A 20,479-nucleotide genomic window follows, 5' to 3' on the forward strand; every position below is an offset into this window, starting at 1 on the left:
GCCCTGTTACCCATATTTGATACTGTTTTGGGACATTAACTATAATTTGTCACAATTGGACGTTGGGTCATAGGCATTAAAAGTCATGTCCAAGCTTCATCACAGGGCTTGCTGTACTTTTGATCACCTGCTACATGATCTGCAAGTTGTGTAAATATAAACTGGGTTTTTTGTGTGTGATTGTTCTATTAGTAAAAAATGTTTTATAAAAAGAAGAAGAAGTTTAATTAAGAGCTTCTTTTTCTTTCTTTCATGTTTTCTTTTTGTTCAGCTTTTGTATGTATTTAAGTATTTAAGTATATGTAAGTTTTCAGGTTGTATGTTTCATTATAGGAGGGCCACCTGATGGGTTTTATTGGCTCATCCTGCACATTTTTCGTTTGTTAGTTATTGTTTTATTTTCTAAAACAAAATCTACTTGTATTACTGTTCTTGTATTATGTTTTTTTTTTGTCTTTTTATGTGCAAATGAGCTAAACTATGTACTTAGAATGTATACATATAAACTGATTTTTAAATGATCTTCCTATTAATTAAAATAAATAAATGAATGAATAAATAAAAGTTTGATGAGGAGCTGGGTTTGAAGTCGTATAAATTAGGCGGAACCATAATCCAACACCACTGGTTTTGTCAGGATGATATTCAGTGCGCTCTCATGAGATTTTTTAATGAAGTAGTAACTTTAACTAAACACCACGTTTCTAATAATTATTTTAACCCAATATATGATCTTTCCCTAATAATAATCAGTGTTTTTTTAGTGCCTAAATCTAACCAAACCCTAACCATAGCGTTGTCAGGAGTTACCGTCTACATACTGCGTGCACCGTTGTTATTCCCCCGACTAGAAACAAATGTATGCTACCAACCAGTGTGGATTGACACGACATCAGCTCCTTTTAGCTTTGAGCGTTAACTTGTTAAAGTCTTAAATCAGCTGGTGAAATGTCGGACGCTTTGCTGCAGTGGTGTGTGGACCAGTTACACCACAAGTTTGGACTGGAGGCATCTGAAGACATCGTCCAGTAAGTGACATTATTAATGCTGCTCACTAAGTCCGAACAGGTCTGCCAACAAGCTAGCGTTATGAAAGCTAACTTGGCTGGTAGTAATGTGGAAAATGTATTGGATTAAAACATGTTTAATTATTTCTGAGAGACTAAATATAATGTGTTCCGCCTGCTTATCAAAATGTCATCCATTATGGAGGTGTTAAGCTTTGATACTGCTATAAAATCTAACAGTAGTCAACCAATGTAATGTCACTTTTACCAGACAAGTCATTCATTTTTACATGCCACCTTAAGTGGACAGCTGGACAGGCAAGTTAACAACACGTAAAATAACTCAAATTACAACCAATGTAATGTCACTTTTAATAACACATTGACTTTAAACAAGAGGGACTAAACCAGACAAGTCATTCAAAGTGAAACCACTGGATCCAGCTGTTTTCATTTTCACATGCCACCAAGTCACCTTTCCCTTCAGGTCCATGACACTGACAGCCAGGTGTTCTCTGGTGTCTTCTGTTTCTTTGCACACTGATTTTTACCTCTGCTGCTGGCCTTTTCTTACATGGTTTTGTTGTATTTCTCTCAGCAAAATTTCAGTAATAATTGTCTGTCACAAATATTTGTGTTTGGACTTGTGTGTAATATTGGTTACCTTGTTTAAATCAGACCTCTCTATCAACAAGCTGAGGACAAAAGTTGCTGTCTTTGACCAAACAAGGCTCTTGGATGTAGTCATTTCTGTACTTGGAGGAAGGACTGTCTCTCTGTCACTGATGCTCTGGGATGGACACCGTCCTCCAAAACTCAGGGTTTGGCTCTTATACACAGGACATCACAGATTATGAGTGTCCAAACCACAAAATGGCAGTAATTACTGATGTCACAGATATTTGTGTGACCTTGTTTCTAAGATAAGATAATTCAAATTGACACAGCTGTACAGTGGGGGAAAAAAGTAGCAGTGTAACGGTGAAAGTGACACAAAATAGATAGCATAAAATAAAATACTATATACAGTAAACAAATTTCTGTGTAAATAAATCTGCATTATATAAATGTGCAATATGTAGAACTTCCTGAGATTATATACATGTGTGTAATGTTCCTTTTTTAGTGGGAGTGGGAGGTACTGGCCAAAAGTGTCTGTCTTTGGCCAAACATTCCTTTTGGAAGGACACTTCATTGCAACTTTTCCCTCAGCAAGTGCACCTCACTCTGCCCTCTAGTGATTCTCCCACTTGAAGGAAAAATCCACATTTTGGCACGGGTGTCCCTTGTTTTTTTTCCAGGTCTTTCTTGACTCTTCTTCATGTCTTATGCTCCAAGTGACATTTTCTGTCCTTAAGATAATAACCATTTTTAACATTTGACAGAGCTGGTGACTTGATAACAGTAACATAAACAGCGTGCATAATCAAGGCGGCAATTCTGCAGGAAGGTTTCTGTGTCCTCTTTTCAATCAGTTCAGCATGATCCTCTGAGACTTCAGCTTGTTTTTTTTTGTGCCTGGCAGTGCTTTTCTAAAATTGAGAAATCATACCCATCTAGCCTGGTGTCACGTAGGCAGAGAAGGGGATTTTAGATTTGTGAGAGGCTGCACAGGATCTCTGAACTCTTCACGGTAATTTGGCAGTACACTAAGTATAGCAGATTTTCCAACTGCTTTATGAAGATTAGTGTAAAATCTTGTTAAATGTGTAGGTGATGGTGCAGTGATCTTCCTGGCACAAGTCCTAAAGCTGGGCCTGTTGTCAGTCTCACCATCCAGAAGATGATTCAGTGATTTTTGCACGGCACCAGCACAGGTGTAATCAGTCCCACCAGGCCCACTTCAACATGCACTTTGCTCACATTACTTGGTAGGATCTAGTAAGAGGGTTTGTCTGTGATAGTCCTCCTTATCCTGTTCAGTTCTTCTCATAAATTATAATGTATTCAAGTTGAAAATGATAATACAGTATGAATATCATTATAATAAAAATACTCTTTATAATGTGTTATGATTATTGCTGTAAAGCATGCTTAAATATTTGTGAGTCCTTATAGAACTACAAAATAAACAGTGCTGTAAGCAGATTATAAGGCATTATAAGTATGTTTATAATGCATTATAGACATTGGCGTCATGGAAAGTGAAATAAGCACATAGCTGAATATTTTTGAATGTTTAATATTTTCTTTGGTTAAATTTTTCACAATTTTATGGCATTTTATAGACCAAATGACAAATTGATTAATTGAGAAAATAGATTAATTGATAATACAAATAATAGTTAGCTTTGATATCTTACTAAATGAAATGATAATTGTGTTGTGCTGCTGTTTTTAGATACATTCTGTCCATCGAAAAAGCTGAAGAGATAGAGGAGTACGTGGGAGACCTCCTTCAGGGCACAGATGGGAGAAAAAGGCATTTTATAGATGAACTCCTCAGCAGGTGGAAGAAGACCCAACGACAGTCCCCAGATAACGCTGGTCTTTTTCTTTTTAAAGAATCAGTGTCACCAATAGGTAGGCCGATTGATGCCTGATGCCTGTCATTGACTGTATTTTGATTTAGTTTGTACATTAAATTCCTTCCAACCATTCACAAACTTCTCTCAAATGTGCCGTTCACAATATTTGTTGGAGGTCATTTGCTTTCTTTCCTAGATTCACAGGACATGACCAAAGATTCCCAGAAAAAGTCCAAACGCAAGGGTCGGAACAAACAGGAGGTGATGACTGTGAGCCAAACAGAACCTGAGCCAGAGGCAGTAAAGACCCCCATTGATCTCATGAGGGTGAGTACACATAGGCTCAAAACATTTGTTCTCTTATCACCTACATTAAAAAGTGAATTCTCATGGTTTGGTTGCAACAATGACACAATGCGTGATGTTGGTTTGTAGATGACTCATTTCATAATTAGATTTTATATATATACCCATCCCCACATGTATAATCAGGGTAAACAGGCAAACTGTAACCATGATAACAACAATTGCACAACAGGGTAACAGAAACTTGGTGCTTCTTCACAAATATGCGACCCGAGCCACACTTTAGCCACCAAGTGTCCTCAGAACAGCTTGGGTGTGCCTTGGATCAGGGTATTGTCATCCAGGAAGAGACCACTCTCATCAGGATAGATATATTTCATCATTGGATAAAGCTGATCACTCACAACAACTTTGTATTGATTTGTCCCCTTCCCTCTAAAGGGGACAAACCATGCCAGCAAAATGCCCCCCACACCATAACAGAACCACCAGATCCCCTCACTGTAAGTGTGATGACTCATCTCTGCAGACCAGTTCCTATGGTTTTTACACCACTGAACTCTGAAATGTGCATTCATCTTTTTAATGAGGGGTTTATGTACTGCAGCCCTATTATAATATCCCTCTCTATGTAATTGTCGACAGACGGTTCCTGCTGACACAGTCTGATCACGTCCTGCATTGACATTCTCAGTCAGCTGAGGAGGAGTTGCTCTTCTGTTTGTCCTTACTAATGCTCAAGCATCACGGCATCAAATATTGTCGTAAACCACAATTTCTGACCCTCTTTACCGATGTCACTTTAGTCACTGTTCCTATTGAAACAGCAGTCAGGTGAGCAATGTTTGTGGCTGAAACTCCTTCCATCTGTGTCCCAACAATCAACCCTCTGTCAAAGTCATTTACATCGTTTCTTCTCGCTGATACAAAATTAGAATCAACTGAGCCTGCACAGCATTTGAATACATGCCACAGAGAATGATTGGAAGTTAACTGCTTAATTGTACCATGCATTGCACCTGTGTGGAAGCATTGGTATTCGTTATTTTTCTCCTCATGTATTCAAGTTTTTCCTTTTAATTTCAGTCCAAAAGTCTGAGACACATTGAAAATAACTAATATGTTCACATAAACCTGGAAATAATCTGAATATGTGAGGATACAGAAACATTTTAAAATTTCACAAGAAGTTATGACATTTAAAATGAAGAAATATCTGCACTAATTCTAGGTCTGCAATCAAATATACGCAAATTTGTAGCATTAACCAACTTTTTACAAGAGGTTCACCTGTTATGAATATGGCTGTGCCTCAAATTTCCAGCAGACCATTGATAAGTGCAATGGGAAACATGGCATCAGATCTAAGTGGGGTGTCAGAAGTAAAATTGTTACTCGAAACAGAGTTTCTCAGCTTTAAATCACGGCCTAAAGGTTTCTAAGTGGGCAGTGCATGGAGCTCTTACACACTTTGCAGAAACTAGATCAGCTGCATCCGAAGCACGATCAGGCAGACCAGTAGCGACCACACCATCCGAAGATCAATACATCAAGCTTAGTTCCCTGAGAGATAGAAAAGCAACTTCATCACTGATACAGTGTTTGCTAAATAAAGAACTCAAGACTCCAATCAGCTAAAGTACCGTCAAGAGAAGTCTGTCTTCTACGAGAATGAGTAGCAGTTTCTAAATGACATCTCAGGAGGGTAAAGAAGGCCAAACGCTTGGGGTGCATTAAGAAATACCAGAATTTCACAGTGGATGACTGGAAAAAGTAGTATTTACTGATGAATCCAGGTTTGAGATTTATTGCAGTATCAGAAGGGTGTATGTGAGGAGATAAACAGTGGAGAAAATGATACTGCAGTGCATCAAACCAGCCATGAAAATTCAAGACTGGGGTTTTTTCTTCCACCTGTACTGAATTGACTACATCTTGACCAAGGAAAAGTACCACTCAATTCTTCAGAGAGGTGCTGTACCCTCTGGTTTGCAAGAACTACTTGAAGATCAAAGAAGACGAAGGAGTACTGAGTCTCATGGGCTTTATTCCACAGTCACCTGACCTCAACCCCTTTAAACATTTATGGGGGCACTTGAAGACTGAGAAAACCAAGCGTCCTGTGACATCACAAGAAGCTCTTAAGAACATGGTCAAATTATGCTGGGATAACATGGCTTTGGCAGGTTTTGCACAAACTTGTCGAGTCCATGCCAGCTTGAGTGCATGCTGGTCCCCACTGTACATTATGTGTTAATTTGCTAATCTTATCTATTTCTATACATTCATCTTTTCTTCTCTCTTCATTTACTACTTTCCCAGGCTCAAGAAAGCAGCAGTACTTCTTCAACAAAGAAGAAAACTAAGTATGTCAATCTCTATGCACAAGAGGGACAGGACAAGCTGGCTGTCTTACTCCCTGGTCGACATGGCTGTGATTGCCTTGCTCAAAAGCACAAACTCATCAACAACTGCATCAGCTGTGGTCGCATTGTCTGTGAGCAAGAGGGCTCTGGACCATGCCTCTTCTGTGGTAGCCTGGTATGGGAGTGTTTTAAGTCCTTAAAAATCATATAATCTTTTATGTTGAATATTCTTTAATTGTTTTTTTTTTCTGAATCAGGTCTGCACCAAAGAGGAGCAGGAGATCCTGCAACGAGACTCCAACAAAAGCCAGAAACTAAGAAAGAAGCTTATGGGAGGTGAGAGTCTAAACTAGTTGGAATTTATTGAAAAAATTAAGATGATTTAAATCTTTCTTTTTATCTTGGTGACAGACTGTGGAGAAAGAGATTATCTGCCACATCAAGAGGCCAGGATGAAGGCTGGCTTGGAGAAAGCTGTCCAGCACAAAGAAAAACTGTTGGAATTTGACAGAAATAGGTATCATAAATCACATAGTTCAATATTGAAACGTTTGACAGAATAAAGAACACTACAAGAACAGCGGGATTTACTGCTTGATGTGCAGCTTCAACACTTCCACTGAAAAATTTGATGGGAAAGTTATAATGAAACTTGTTTGCTTTTATTACATCTCTAGTGTCAGGAGAACCCAGGTTCTGGATGATGAGTCAGACTACTTTGCCACTGAATCCAATCAGTGGTTGTCACCCGGTGAGCGAGATAAGCTCAGGAAAAAGGAAGAGGAGCTAAGAGAACTTCGCCATGCATCTCGCAAAGACAGGAAGATCACATTGGACTTTGCTGGTAGACAAGTGATTGATGAGGGAAACAACCTCAACGAGTACTACACAAAGTGAGTAAGATGGTCTGACACCATTTGAATCAAGTCTGCAAGGTTATTTATGCTGTACAGACATGCTGAAGACTTTGACTTTTATATAAAACATGCAGATTGGATGAGACTCTCAAGGCTATGAACACTGGCTCTACATCGAAATCAACAATGTACTCTCCAAGACAAGGTGGACGGCAGAGCCTTGGAGAGCTAGTCAACCCCAACATCATGCAGAGCGCACCAGAAGTAGGTCGTCTTTTCCACAGTAACATCTAGCCGTGTAAAGATTGACTTAATTTTCCATTTTGATTCTATGTTCTGCATAAGTGTCACCTTTTGGTATATTTTCAACACTACATAAAAATATTTGTGTATTTTTCTATTAGACGAGTCATTTGTATTATTAGAAAACAAACTGTAACATCAGTAAAATTACTTATTTCTCCCACACGTAAACTTGAGTTTGCACTGACCTTTTCTCCATCATGTAAATTGCAAAATGTTAGTCACACAGATTATGCTAATGATTATGATGACTTTGAATACACTGTGCAGTTTAAGTAACTGTGCTAATTACTCCACATATTCCTAGTGGGTGAATGTTGGAGGCAGTGAAAACTACAAGAGGAACTTGGACAAGGGACAGAGTTTGGTGAAGGACAAAGGAGGAGAAGAACGTTCTAGGTTGCGGCTACAAGACAAAGAGCTGCAGGAGATGGCTGATGGGGGTTGGTGCCTCAGCATGCATCAGCCATGGGCCTCACTACTGGTCAAAGGCATCAAGAAGTAAGGAGTAAATAGTCTCAGTAATGAGCTTTGAAATAGATGAAACTGTAGGGAGAATGTACAAAAACAAATATTAAAGATTCTTGATTTCTGTCAGGTAAATGAAAGCAGGTATAGGATTGTTGTTTATGTGTTTTTGTGTGTAGAGTTGAGGGGCGGACCTGGTACACTTCCCACAGAGGTCGTCTTTGGATTGCTGCTGCAGCCAAGAAGCCGACCCCTCAGGAGACTGCTGAGGTGGAGGGCATGTACCGCCACATCAGCAAAAAAGGTACACATACTGCACACATACAGCGCTTTTGAGTGCAAGCATCTTGGAAAGCACAGTCACAAAGTCTGATTTGATGCTGTAGTTTTACATGTCTGTGAATCGTTTATTGCTTTTGTTTTATGTGTAGAGCCCAGGTTTCCTAAAGAATACCCCACTGGCTGCCTGCTGGGCTGCGTTAACGTGACTGACTGCCTCTCTCAGGAGCAGTTCAGACAACAGGTTAGTGAAACACTGATTTTCACCTAAAAGAAACATGCTACTAAAGCACCACAGAAAATGACAAAACCATTCAAGCAAAGACACCAACTACAGTGTTCTATTTTCGTGTTCTTAGGGGGGGAGCGATGGGAGGACAGACTTGAATTAAAGTGTGCAATGAAGCCTTACAAAAGCCTATCCCAACTTGCTCTTCACTTTTCCTCTCTGTGTGCCCACTGAGGCAATGCTGAAATGAAATTTCAGTTAGCACTAGACAACACAAGAGCACTTAACTCTCATTTGGTCTCATTGTGTCATGTGTTAGAAATGCAGTTCAGTGTCACTTTCACTAGGGGCAGTAAAACCTCATCATGGAAATATTAACGCAGACCTTTTGGCATTTATAGGCATCCAAAGGCTTACTTCATCCAAGACCACACAGTGAGGGTCAAAGAATACACAATTCCACATTTATTTGAGCAGCTTAATTGTTCTCCAGAGAGAAAAACTCCTGTGAATGCTAGTCATTGTGAATCAAAGTTTTATAGTTGACTAGAGAAGGTGAACATCTTCAGTGGCTGATTGGTCTTTTTTGTGGTTTAAGTGTTATAAATCTCATCTACTTCTTGGAAATAGTGATTCTGTGTTTTGACTGAGTGGTCATTGTATTTTGTGCCCTGTGTGAATGTTGATGCAATATCACCTTTCACCAGCAGATGTCAGCCTGCGCCTTTTCACCCACAACTCCCTGCCGGCTCACAGTATTTCCCACTAGAGGCAGTAATGCACCATCAGACACTGCAACACAAATCCAGGCCCTTATTATACCAGTTGCCTCCCTCCAAAATGGTGCCATATACACATTACATTGGTAACAGCCTATTGTGTGTAGAATATATTAATAGAGTAAATTGCTGGTTTTGTCTCAGACCTACAGAAGATATCAATAGCAAAGAGCACTCTCTAATTAGTAATAAAACAATAGGGTGTGCTGGTGCTTTTCAGTTCATTTCTTTCATGAAGACTTAAATTGAAATCCACTCTTAAACAGAGTGTTACGAGGACTCTGGTTAAGACTCTGCATATGTGATGTGGGAAAGCATGGAGCTGCTCCATTGGCAGTATGGTCAGAGCTGCCTTTTTGGACTCATAAACTGTTTACTTGAGCTTTTACACCCAAATTAGTTAAATGAATTGCAGTGCTACCAAGTATAAACTGGAAAATACACAGCACTCCCCATTAAGTCATCATGTGAATACAAGGTCAGTCTCTGGTTTGTTGCCAAAGGAACACCCTTAAACATAATTACATTGCCATCTTTGTCGTGGCTGTTTTGCCTCTGGCTTTAGAAGAGACTGCTCCCTCTGACGTCCACTGTATATGTATATTATTATTACATAAGTGATGTCAAGCTAAAAGAACAAAACAGGAGGCTGGTATATTCTGTCAACTGAACACACAAGTTATTTTGTAGGCATTGTAATTTTATTATGATCAGGCTGATTTGGCCTACAAGTTTAAGCTTAGTGATTATTAAGAACATTTACTCTCCATTTCCCACATCATTTATCATTTATCTAATTTATTTGTGTACAAGAATTTGGGATAGTGTGCAGTGAAACCACTTAAGGGGGGAAAATGTGTAAAATACAACACACTGCACAAACATGCCCTACCCGTGCAAAGCCCTCAAACACATGTACCCACTTGTAAGCAAGCTTTAATGAGATGCTGAAACGGATCACATTTGGGAATTGCAATGTTTTCCATGGATCTGTTTTAGAAAACCGAGCAATGGAAAAAGCAATGATCTCTTTTTAGTGTGTTGTTGTGCTTGTGTTTCTGGGCATTTGTGTTAACATATGTGTCCTCCTGAACAAGGACGTCTTATTTCAGAAAAGCTCTGTGGTTAGATTTAAAAAAAAGAAAAGAATCAACTTTAAAAATGTGTGCTGCGACATGGTTTGCATTCTGGCTGCTGGGACCTGTAAATCTAAGGGCTTTCCCCTTTTGTACTCTGTCCTCATTCTCTCCTCCACCACTCATTCCACCCAGGGCTGTAAAATCATGTTTGCAGGCAGTGTGACTGCCCTTTCATCCTGTGAAAGGGTGTATGTGTGTGTGTGTGTGTGTGTGTGTATGTGTGTGCGTGTCCACTTGCACAGAGCAGCCATAAATAACACCCCCACCCCACACAAGGCCCCTCAGAAAAAAAGAAAGGAAGGCAGATGTAGAAAATAGTGAAGCAACCAGAGAAGAACAACAGTACCAAAGGGGTAATGATGGTGCTTGAACAGTTGGCTGGTACTTATTCCTTTTGCCATTTTGGAAAAGGCAGAGAATATTAGCTAGTCAGCATGTAGCAGTCTAACCTGGCTTCATTTCATGTGAGTAGAAGTGTGCGTGTTGTGCTAATGCATAGTAGCGCATAGCTGAGCTGCTGGGCTGGGCGAGTGGGTGAGGTGTAGGATTTACTGTCCTGTGCTGGCAGCTGTGGGTGGTTAAAAGGGGGGTGGTGAAGGACAGACAACCATTATTCTTCAGGCTCTTCTAAATCTGCCCCTAGTGATGTATAAAATATTTAGAGAAAGTGGAATGTGGGGAGATCACGATAGCACGAGAAAAACAATACGAACGCAGAAAATACAGTTACTAAATATTTTAAATACTTGAGTGTCGCAGATCCAGTTCGATAGCAGTCATCCCCCTGTTGGGGCGCTGTTGTACAATGCAGCACCATAAAACCTGATACCCTGCTGACAGACAGCACAGAAAGACCACCCCAGGCAGAGTAGGATTTCCATCTGCTTGACTTGGACCAATTCTTTCCTTCATTAGAAACTGACTGGTGTATTGATCCATTCTCCCCATAATCTCTCACTCCTCCTAACTCCCCAGCCCCCCTTGCTACTGATAATTGGCCAGCCATTATCATCTGTGCTCTATCTCTCCACCCCTACCCCCCAGTGCTCACTGAGCAATGAGTGGAGATGTACGCCTGACCTGCCTACTGCAGAGGGCAGGGGGGGGGTTGGGGGAAAAAAAGATAGGTATATTACACATTGAAAATTGAAATGTTTTTGCTGGAAGAGGCAGTGTGAGATAATTAAGAAGGATAAGCAAGGAACTCCAGCCAAACTAAGCAGGTTTATGGGTAGTGAATATGCAGCAGATGGTTTACTTCACACATACAAATGACATTTAACTGTGTAATGTTTAAAAATTTCACATAAAATGAAGTCAAACAGCATTACTTTATTGTCAGTACAATTACCTCCACATGTACAGGCCAGACTGATTTGAACAGGCAAAGGCACATCACGCCCCACACAAAGATTGAATCGTACCATCAACTTACTCCTGCGGTGAAAAAATTGATTGGATCAATCCACACTCTTAATAAGGATCTGATTTCTTACTCTGTTCCAAAGACCATATCACCAGCTGCAGAGCTACATGTCTTAGTGAATACAAGCCAGAGAGGTCTAATCTCTTGGACAGGCATGCCCAGAGCAAAACCAGTGACTGTTCAGTGCCACATTGATTATACTGAATGTCTATAGAGGGCAAGAAGGCAAAGTGGGCTTTGTGTGTGATCTGTACATACATTATACCATTATCAAAGAGCCCTGTGAATCCCCTGATGATGAAATGTTGACACAGTGATGGAATCTGGAAGTTTCAACATTCACATAGGTTTATCAACAATAATAGAGTCTATAGTGCCTCAGGTTTTACAGATAACTGTATTTTATTAACCTCGGGTCTGTTGAAGGCTGATGTTTAGCAGGTTCCCTGGCACTTTTTCCCATCAGATAGGCACATATTTTAGACATGGCTTTTACTGGATGGTTTATAGCAGTGGTTCCCTACTGATCAAGACTCTGGTTTCACATTTCTCCTTAGTCATTAAAAGTCATAGTTCACACATAGCCTAACTGGACCAATTCAATTTACTTCTCAACATGAAAGCAACATTAAGACATGAGCAATAGGCATTTTTCATGGCAGACGTTTTGACATGTCAATGTAAGAAAATCACAGATGTAAATCAAATTTATGATGGCTGAATTCCATTTAGTGGCTTCAGTTTCTGGGTCCTGGTATTATATATGCTGTCTCACTGTCATGGCTTACTGGGACACTTGAGTAGATCCGTTAATCTTATTAGTCACACCTGTGTTTTTCCCACTATGACACGTCAAACTGCCTGCTGTGAAAAAAGGCCTGTTGGTGCTTAAAAATATTGACTTCAGCAGCACCAAAACAGCACTTAGAACTAATCAGGCTTATTTACAACATAACAGATTAATAGACCTAAAACAGTGCAACATAACAGCTGCTTTTAGTAAAGAGAACAAACAGGAAAATAACTAAAGCACTAAGTGAAAATACATCAAATGTGGCCGGACCACATTTCTCTTGTAGAATGTTCCACTAATGTCCCCTGCCTTCTTTTTTTACAGTGAAGGCAAAATACATAATTAAAAACTATATATTTTTTTCATCTTCTATCTTGTTTTGGCATACTTACTGTAGGTAACGGCTTGATATTGACTGTATGTAAGAATATCGTCTGCATATACAGTACCAGTGTCCAAAGTGTGTCCAAACTTTTGACTGCTAGAGTTTGTATGTAACAGTATCATCTGCATACATTTTTCGCGCCTGCATTTCCATGTAATTTCCATGTAATGAAAATGGAAATATATAAAAGTTTGATCATGGGGTGATCCCAGAGTCGACAATAGAAGGCATGTATAAAGTAAATAGGTCTCCAACTAACTCTTATTTTAACTTGTGATGAATCTCAGTTTTTAAATAGATTATTTGATTAATCGTTTTGTCCATAAAATGTCAGAAAATTGTGAAACATTACTGTTGTTATTTCTCGCAGTCAAAGACGTTTTTTAATATCTTATTTTGTCCTACCATCAGTCTAAAACGATGATCAATTTAGTGTAATGAATGTAAAAGAAAAAATGCATTAGATCATCTCATTTTAGCAGCTGAAACCAGTATTTTATTTTGCATATTTGCTTAAAAAATGACAAGTATGCAATTATCAAAATAGGTGCATATTGATTTTTTATCAACTAACTGTTGCATCTGCAGGAATATATTCTATAATGTGTGTCTTAATTTAATTGTAGCACTAAACAATAATGGCAATAAGGTATGAATAATGGTGTGATGATTATTTTAAAATCTCAAAACTTAAGATAGATCTATTGGGGCTGTGCTATTAATTTTTATCTGGATTGATATCACTGATAAAATAACTGGTTGTTGAGTGTTTTTTTTTTCTCCCTAATTTACATCGCTGTTTTCATTTCTATTACTACTCAGTCTTTCTTTGTATCTCCCTTTTCTGTTATCTCAGCCTTGGTGGCAGTACATCAGTGTCCCATATTGTACTTTAATCTTTTTTAAAAATCGGTTAATGAAACAATCCATTAATTTGTTCTACATTGTAGCTGTAAGCCTCTTTTTATAAGTGTAAAGTTAATCCCATTCCAGCACAACATACTGTATATAGACTCCAGCTCAGCAGATCGTGTATGCACACCAGAACATGTCAGATAACTGAAACCATAGGCTTACATACCACATCACATAGCTGCAAGCCAGGCCACTTATCTGTTAAAAGAAGTGCTGGTTTCTGTGGAATTCCATTTGTGCAAGCTCCCCCCCTGACCTCCAGAGTGGAGCTCCCGTGCTTGTTAGGCCGGTTGGAAGCTCGGACTGATGCCTGCGTTTCCTTGTGTGGTAATGTGATATTTATATGCTGAAAGCCTTCCTGCCAGCATGCCACACACACACACGCACACACACACACACACATAGACTCTCATAGGATATATTGGATGCATTCCAAAGGAAGGGAAGTCAGGCAATGCTATTTTTTTTTTCTTCCCCCTCTTTCTCTGTAACATTGTGTGAATCGTTAGCAGTGGCTGCTCCCTTCTCTTCCTGCTCCCCCTCCCCCTCCCCCTCCATCATTCCATTGTCATATTTTCCCAATTTCTCTCCAACAGTATGTTTTACAGGTTAGGACTATGAAGTTGTATGTGGTCACGGAGTATTCAGTTTATGCTCAGTGAACAGGCATTGCACACCTACAAGCGACTCTGCAAATCTTTCACTCTCTCTCTCTCTCTCTCTCTCTCTCTCTCGCTTCGTCTGCTGCACGACCTTAGTAACACACTAACGCACTCTCTCTCTCACTCACTCACATTCCTCCCTTTTCCTTGCTGGGCAGTTTGCCATGGCAGAGAGGTCAGACATCATGTGATTCTGCAGTTGTGTGTAGAATGCATTCAAGCTCAGGGTCCCCAGGCACTGGATGACAACCAACCAAACCTCAGTCACAGGTTTTCAACAGCATGAAAAATACATAAAACCATCTGCCAGACGGAAATGGTTTGCTACACTGTTTAGAATTTCTCTGCTGTCCTTAAACCACTTCATTGAATGTCACACGATTTGTGCTGTTGGGGCGGGGGGGGGAGAAACTGACAGCTAAGCCCCCTTTATTATCTCCACTTCTCCTGCATTTTGTTCTGCTCATTTAATAGGGCTTGTTTCCTCTCTATGTGTGCTGATCACTGGAACAATGATAAAGGCAATATGAGAGTAATTTCAGGCAGCTTCCTTTTGATGGTTTGAAAGGCAGCCGTGTTGACGAAAATATGTTGGAATCAAAGAGAGGTAACTGAATACCAAGCTGAGTGATGTGTTAGAATGAATACTAAACAGGTTCAAATCCTCGTTTTCGCTATAAAAATGATGTGATGCATTATTGCTCTTTTGAATCAGACCTCTTCAACTTATGATTTATTTTCTAAGCTGTAACTGTGTTTTTTTCCTCTTTTCAGAACGGGGGAAAAAGATGTCAGTCAGTCATTATATAGTCATTACTTCTGTACAGTCCTTTAGAGCAGGAACAGGAAAGCCTGCAGGGTACTCATAATATTGCAATGTTGACTAATGCTATTGACTGTAACAGAATAGAGATGAGAACATAAAATGCTCAGTTAAATTCTGACATAACCAGTTCTTGCTTTCTTATTGGTACACTGGAAATAAGATCATAAAATATGAAATAATAAAACAAAGAAAGCAAAGAAAAGATATTTGACTTTTAGTGATTAGGGCAAATTCATGTTGTATATTTTAGCAGTTTTGATGACAGTGGATTTAGGACTCAGGGTAGCAATCACCACATCTTACCTGTTAGGTGGATAAAATACCAGTAAAATTGTTACTTGCAATAATGTATTTTGAGAATATGAATGGTTTTCTGTACTCTACCATAGACCACAAATCAATGTTTTAGAGAAGAGGAAAAAAGTACCACCATGATTTTTGTTTGTTATAGAATTGTGATTTATTTTTCTTTCACTTATCTTTACTTCTTAGACCTCATTCATACACATTCCTAGCATGCTATTACAGTTGTCTGAATGTTGAATATAGAGTATAGGAAAGAGGAGAATGATAGCCTCTAAATAATACTAAATATACACATAGTGAGGTTAGGTAGTTAAACAAATCAAAGGAATTAAATCAAATTAAGTAAATAGACTGGAATCTTTATACCCCAAGCTTTAAAAGCCTGCAATTGTGTGGTTAAAGTATGTTTAGCAGTTGCTGTTTTTGAATAGGTATGTTTGCAATTCTGTCAGTATGGTTTTGAAGAGAAGTTTTGGGTCCCAGCACATGTAACTAGTCTGAAACAGCCTGTTTGCACTCAGTTTATGGAACAATCTTTTGGTGCTCAGTTTGTGTTCTCTTTGAAATAATAGCCTCGACTGTGTTAAACAATGTTTGCGTAAAACAAGACCTCTGTAGATTTAAATGTTATGATCTATTCAATGCCTTGCCACAGGCAAACTCTTACCCCCCACAATAAACTTTAATGAAGCATAACATCAATATGTTTGACATTTATCTCCCATCTCCACATCTGGTGTTTGTTGTTGATGCCCCAAAATGGCTCCTCATGAGGCCAGAATCTGTGCCAGTTTTCTGTTTTGGAATGAGGAAATGAATGAATGTTGTGTGGTGTAGTCAGTAAGTATTTTGCACAAAGTCAGTGGGCGACCGTGTTTGCCCTGTTATGATGTTACCAGGAATTGGAAGAGATCTCAATTTAATCATTATTTTTATGCTTGTTCCCTTCCAAATGAGTGAGAGCGGGCATTACTCTGAGCTCCGAGTCATTACGTCGAGCTGATTTTGACTGTTTTTGCCAACATTCCCCAGGCATGCCTATGCAATTTCTTTATGTCACACATGCCTGTGTGTGTGCTCATTTGAGAAGAGATTTTAATCTAGCCAAGCCCTAACCCAGCAGCAATACAGCCACAAATATCTTGCACAAGGGAGAGCCAGAGAGACAGTAAGAGACTCTCTGCCACTGCAGGGTCAGAGATTACAAACTCAATTGTACTTTGTTGGGTGACATGTCTGCTCAGCAACTTCCTGCTAGGGACATCAGAGGGAGGAAAATATGGAGAAAGAGGGGGAGGCAAGGGAGGCTGTTCATGCTTCCAGAGCTATTAATCTTCCTCTCCTTTTGTGCAGCAAACTACAAAAACGTTTAAGCTTTCACTTGGCCATCAGGACAGTGAGTTGGATTTGTCCCTGTATATACTGGTCCAACTGTCATAACTATCAAAAAAGAAAAATGAAAAACAAATAAAATAAATCACTGATGATAGTTTAAAATAAAAAAAAACTTGGAGATATTATGAGCTATATTTTTCATAATAACAATGTATCAAATGACAATGTGTAATGTCATGATGTCAGAAATGCTCATACTGTTGAGCCTACTGATAATTATCACCCAATCTGCTGCTGCCATCAGCTTTATAGAGCTTTATAGTAAGTTTCAGCTCTTTGTTTAGTTGTCTGGCCCTGAACTTTATTGCTTTTGTTCATTTTCGCATTCTCATAGGGTTGTTTTTTTGGCTGCAGCAAGCAGCTGTTCAGAGAAAAAGCTCTAAAAAAATCCACTGCACGCTACCTGTCAGCACCAAACAGCAAACAGACACACTTGGGGACTAGCTGTTTAGCAGCTAAAGAGCCATTTCCCTTAGGAGCTGATAGAGATCAAAAACAGCTAAACAAGAGTGAATATTGGACTTACATTCACCAGGTGGACAGAAACACGACTCCAGATGAATCATCCATGACTTCGTAACTGCTGGATGAAATAAGAAACTCTCTGCTAACAACTTGTTACCTCTACTCCCAAGGGGCCAAAAAATAGTGAATGCAGGTTTAAACAAGTCAGGTACAGAAAAAAAGTGTTCCTCATTGATATCTATTTTGTTAAATGTACCCTGTGGAGTTTTTTGTCCTCTAGTAGTACAATGCACCAAAGAAAAGGCTGGAAACAAGACGTAGATGTAAACAATGCAAGATTGTAAGAATTAGCTTTACAAGTGTTTTATAGAAAAGTAAGCATTGTTAGATGTTTGTTAGACCTGAAGGATCCACACAATGAGTTTTGGTGAGCAACACTGAATGTAATCATAACTTTAATTTATTTACAAGAAAACTCCACAGGGCCCTTTTTAATAACAAAGCTCTAATCAGGCTTATTTAGACCCATGATGATGAAAACTGTAATATTATGCAAATTGGCCAATCCAATAACATTCATCATTAAGTTCCTTATTTGAGACATTTTACACAATCCTCCCATATGATAGATCCTGTATAATAGTTGTCTTATATGTCTGTTACTCATTTTATTTTGGACTCACTCCTCCAAAATATTTTAGTAATTATAAATGATCACGGAACAGCTTGAGTGGTCAAATAATAAACAATTCAGAACTCAAGAGGACTGGCAAATGTTTCTTCCATTCGGCTGTCTTTCTAATACATCGATGGAATCTGTTAAGAGGTTGTGTCCACAAGCTGTTTTGGTAATAAACCGGTTAGGTGCTGCCAGCTGTTGTCACGGGCATCCAGTGTTTGTTTTTGCAATTATTGTCAGTGCCAAGGAAAATCAATGGCAAACACTGGGAGAGAGAAAGAGCTAGACTGAATCACCTTTCAGTTTTACAATTTTGCCAAGTTTACAATATTTAGATTTCAGTGTAACCAGTTAATGTGTTCATTATACCACACCATAACACCTGCTGTACTCATGAGTACATTTAAGGGAGTGTGTAATCTGATTGGTCATAAAAAGCAAGAGTGAGAAATGTTTAGTGTCTGTAACAGATCAGAGGTGTTTATACTGTGTGTTAGGTCCAATGTCATATTTAATGTTCATCTAAGCGCTCCTTTTTGTCTTCAGTGCATTGGCTCCATTCGTCTCACTCTCTGGATATCTTAATACCACAATACAGGGAATTGTGCCTTGTTATGAGCTGCTGACTGTTTAAATGGCAGGAGGAGTGTGATCATTACTTTCAACAAGGCACCAGTGATGTGTGCTTGGGGAGGCAGGGAGTTCGCAGTCTGCCCCATATACACCAGGTACCTGTTTGCGATTAAGCAGGATTTACATCAAAAGCAATATGCTGCTCCTTTGTGTAGTGTTGGCTCTCTGAAGTGTCTTTGTCTTTATGCTCAACTCTTTTGGACCAGCTTTCAACTGTGAAACTGAAGAGTGGCAAGGTGAAATTACAGAGAGTGTATTTGGTCTCAATGTCTACGGAGACACCTAAAAAAAAAAAAAAAAAAAAATCTCTCTAGAGATCTTAAAAATCAGTCTATTTTCACCAAATACAGCAACTTAAGTATGTTTTATATGCAACTCCCTTAAATGTCACAATGAAACTTTTAAGCCTAATCAAGTATTGTTATGCTATGCTTTCATCAAACCAGCAGTCACATTACAGTACAAGTAAATATAATGAGCATTGTTCCCAGGGCACAAACATGGGAACTGTGGTCGGTAGTTTAGCTTTGCTCACTAGCCAGGAAAACAATGTTAATCTATTGAATGGCTGTTCAGATTTGAACATTCATTAGCCATTGGCCAATGGGTACAATGTTAATTTGTACCCTGATTGTTCCACGTGTCTCAGTTTAATAGGAAAAAAACATGTTTTCATGTATGATTACTGGTAAAGGAGTCAACAGTGATTCAGCATGCAAAAGAATTGTTAGTATCCTTTGGTATACATAACACTTTTGCTGTTTTTTACTGATCAATTAAGAACAAAAAAATGCATTTTATTAGCAAATACTTTCCTAACTGAGCAGCACTAAGTGTTTATGCACCCTTTGAGGTACATAACACTGTTTTCCTGGCGAGGAAGATTTTATACATTCATCATGCTTTTGTGAATTTGGTCTAAATCCATAGATGAGACTTTTTTTTTTTTTAGATAGATTTCAATATAAGGGTTAGGGTTAGTAATAATGAAGGTGTTTAAATGCAAAGGCATGATGTAAAACTTAACATAATGTGCTAATGAGTAATTATAAATGAAATGAAAATGGATATTATTGAGAAATGATAAGGAATTTGCTGTGTTACTCCTTTCACTAGCAGCTTCAACTATTTCCTGACATGCCTGTGCCATATTTTGTGAAATTTCATGAAGCATATAGTGCACAAGCTCCTTCGCCACGGTCCACTGGGCTGAAAACCCATCAAATGCTTTTGCAGGCTCAGTATGTGAAGTGGAGTATTGATTTACATGCAACATCATTCTCTTTCCTCTCAAATTTCTGGTGGTCAGTGCAGCAAAAGTAAGATTCAGCATAAGTGCTTGAATAATGATGGCACTTCACTTTAAACTGCAGTTGCTAGTGCCGGGTGTTTAAAATCATTTAATTGCAGATGAACAGTATCTTTCGTCATGTCAAGGGAATACACATTTTTTTCCATTTGGATTGAGAGCTTTTTTCTGTTTTCTGTGAGTCATTTCGAGTCCAGATGTCATTGTAATAATATTTGAATTGCCCAAAAGAAAGTGAATCATCGACTCTGTCTGACCTTCGCAAGTTCAAATAAACCTTGGAAGAAGCTACGTAGCATTTAATAGAAATTTGGATAATACAACTGGCACTTCAGCATGTCGTCTCAGTTTATCACCTTGCAGCTGTTTGCTCAGTTTTTTTGTAAAAGGATATAATTTAATGTAGGAGGGAGATGATGAAAGGTTGTTATACACACAACCACAATCCAAACATGTGCAGAAAGTATCTACAAGGCTTTTTTTT

At 38.9% G+C, this 20,479-nt stretch overlaps 1 protein-coding gene across 1 annotated transcript in view; it reads left to right on the top strand.

Moving 5' to 3' along the window:
- The first annotated feature begins 860 nt into the window (after positions 1-860).
- trip4 (thyroid hormone receptor interactor 4) overlaps positions 861-20,479 on the top strand; it is a 74,207-nt gene continuing 54,588 nt past the window's right edge. The window contains exons 1-11 of the mRNA XM_053317383.1: positions 861-1,028; positions 3,349-3,530; positions 3,672-3,802; positions 6,104-6,322; positions 6,405-6,483; positions 6,559-6,664; positions 6,825-7,040; positions 7,139-7,268; positions 7,615-7,808; positions 7,955-8,079; positions 8,207-8,298. Coding sequence (XP_053173358.1) covers positions 949-1,028; positions 3,349-3,530; positions 3,672-3,802; positions 6,104-6,322; positions 6,405-6,483; positions 6,559-6,664; positions 6,825-7,040; positions 7,139-7,268; positions 7,615-7,808; positions 7,955-8,079; positions 8,207-8,298 — 1,554 coding nt within the window. The 5' untranslated portion in view covers positions 861-948. The remainder of the gene's footprint in view (positions 1,029-3,348; positions 3,531-3,671; positions 3,803-6,103; positions 6,323-6,404; positions 6,484-6,558; positions 6,665-6,824; positions 7,041-7,138; positions 7,269-7,614; positions 7,809-7,954; positions 8,080-8,206; positions 8,299-20,479) is intronic.

Source organism: Scomber japonicus, chromosome 1, assembly GCF_027409825.1.
Source record: "Scomber japonicus isolate fScoJap1 chromosome 1, fScoJap1.pri, whole genome shotgun sequence".
NCBI classification, from domain to species: Eukaryota; Metazoa; Chordata; class Actinopteri; order Scombriformes; family Scombridae; genus Scomber; species Scomber japonicus.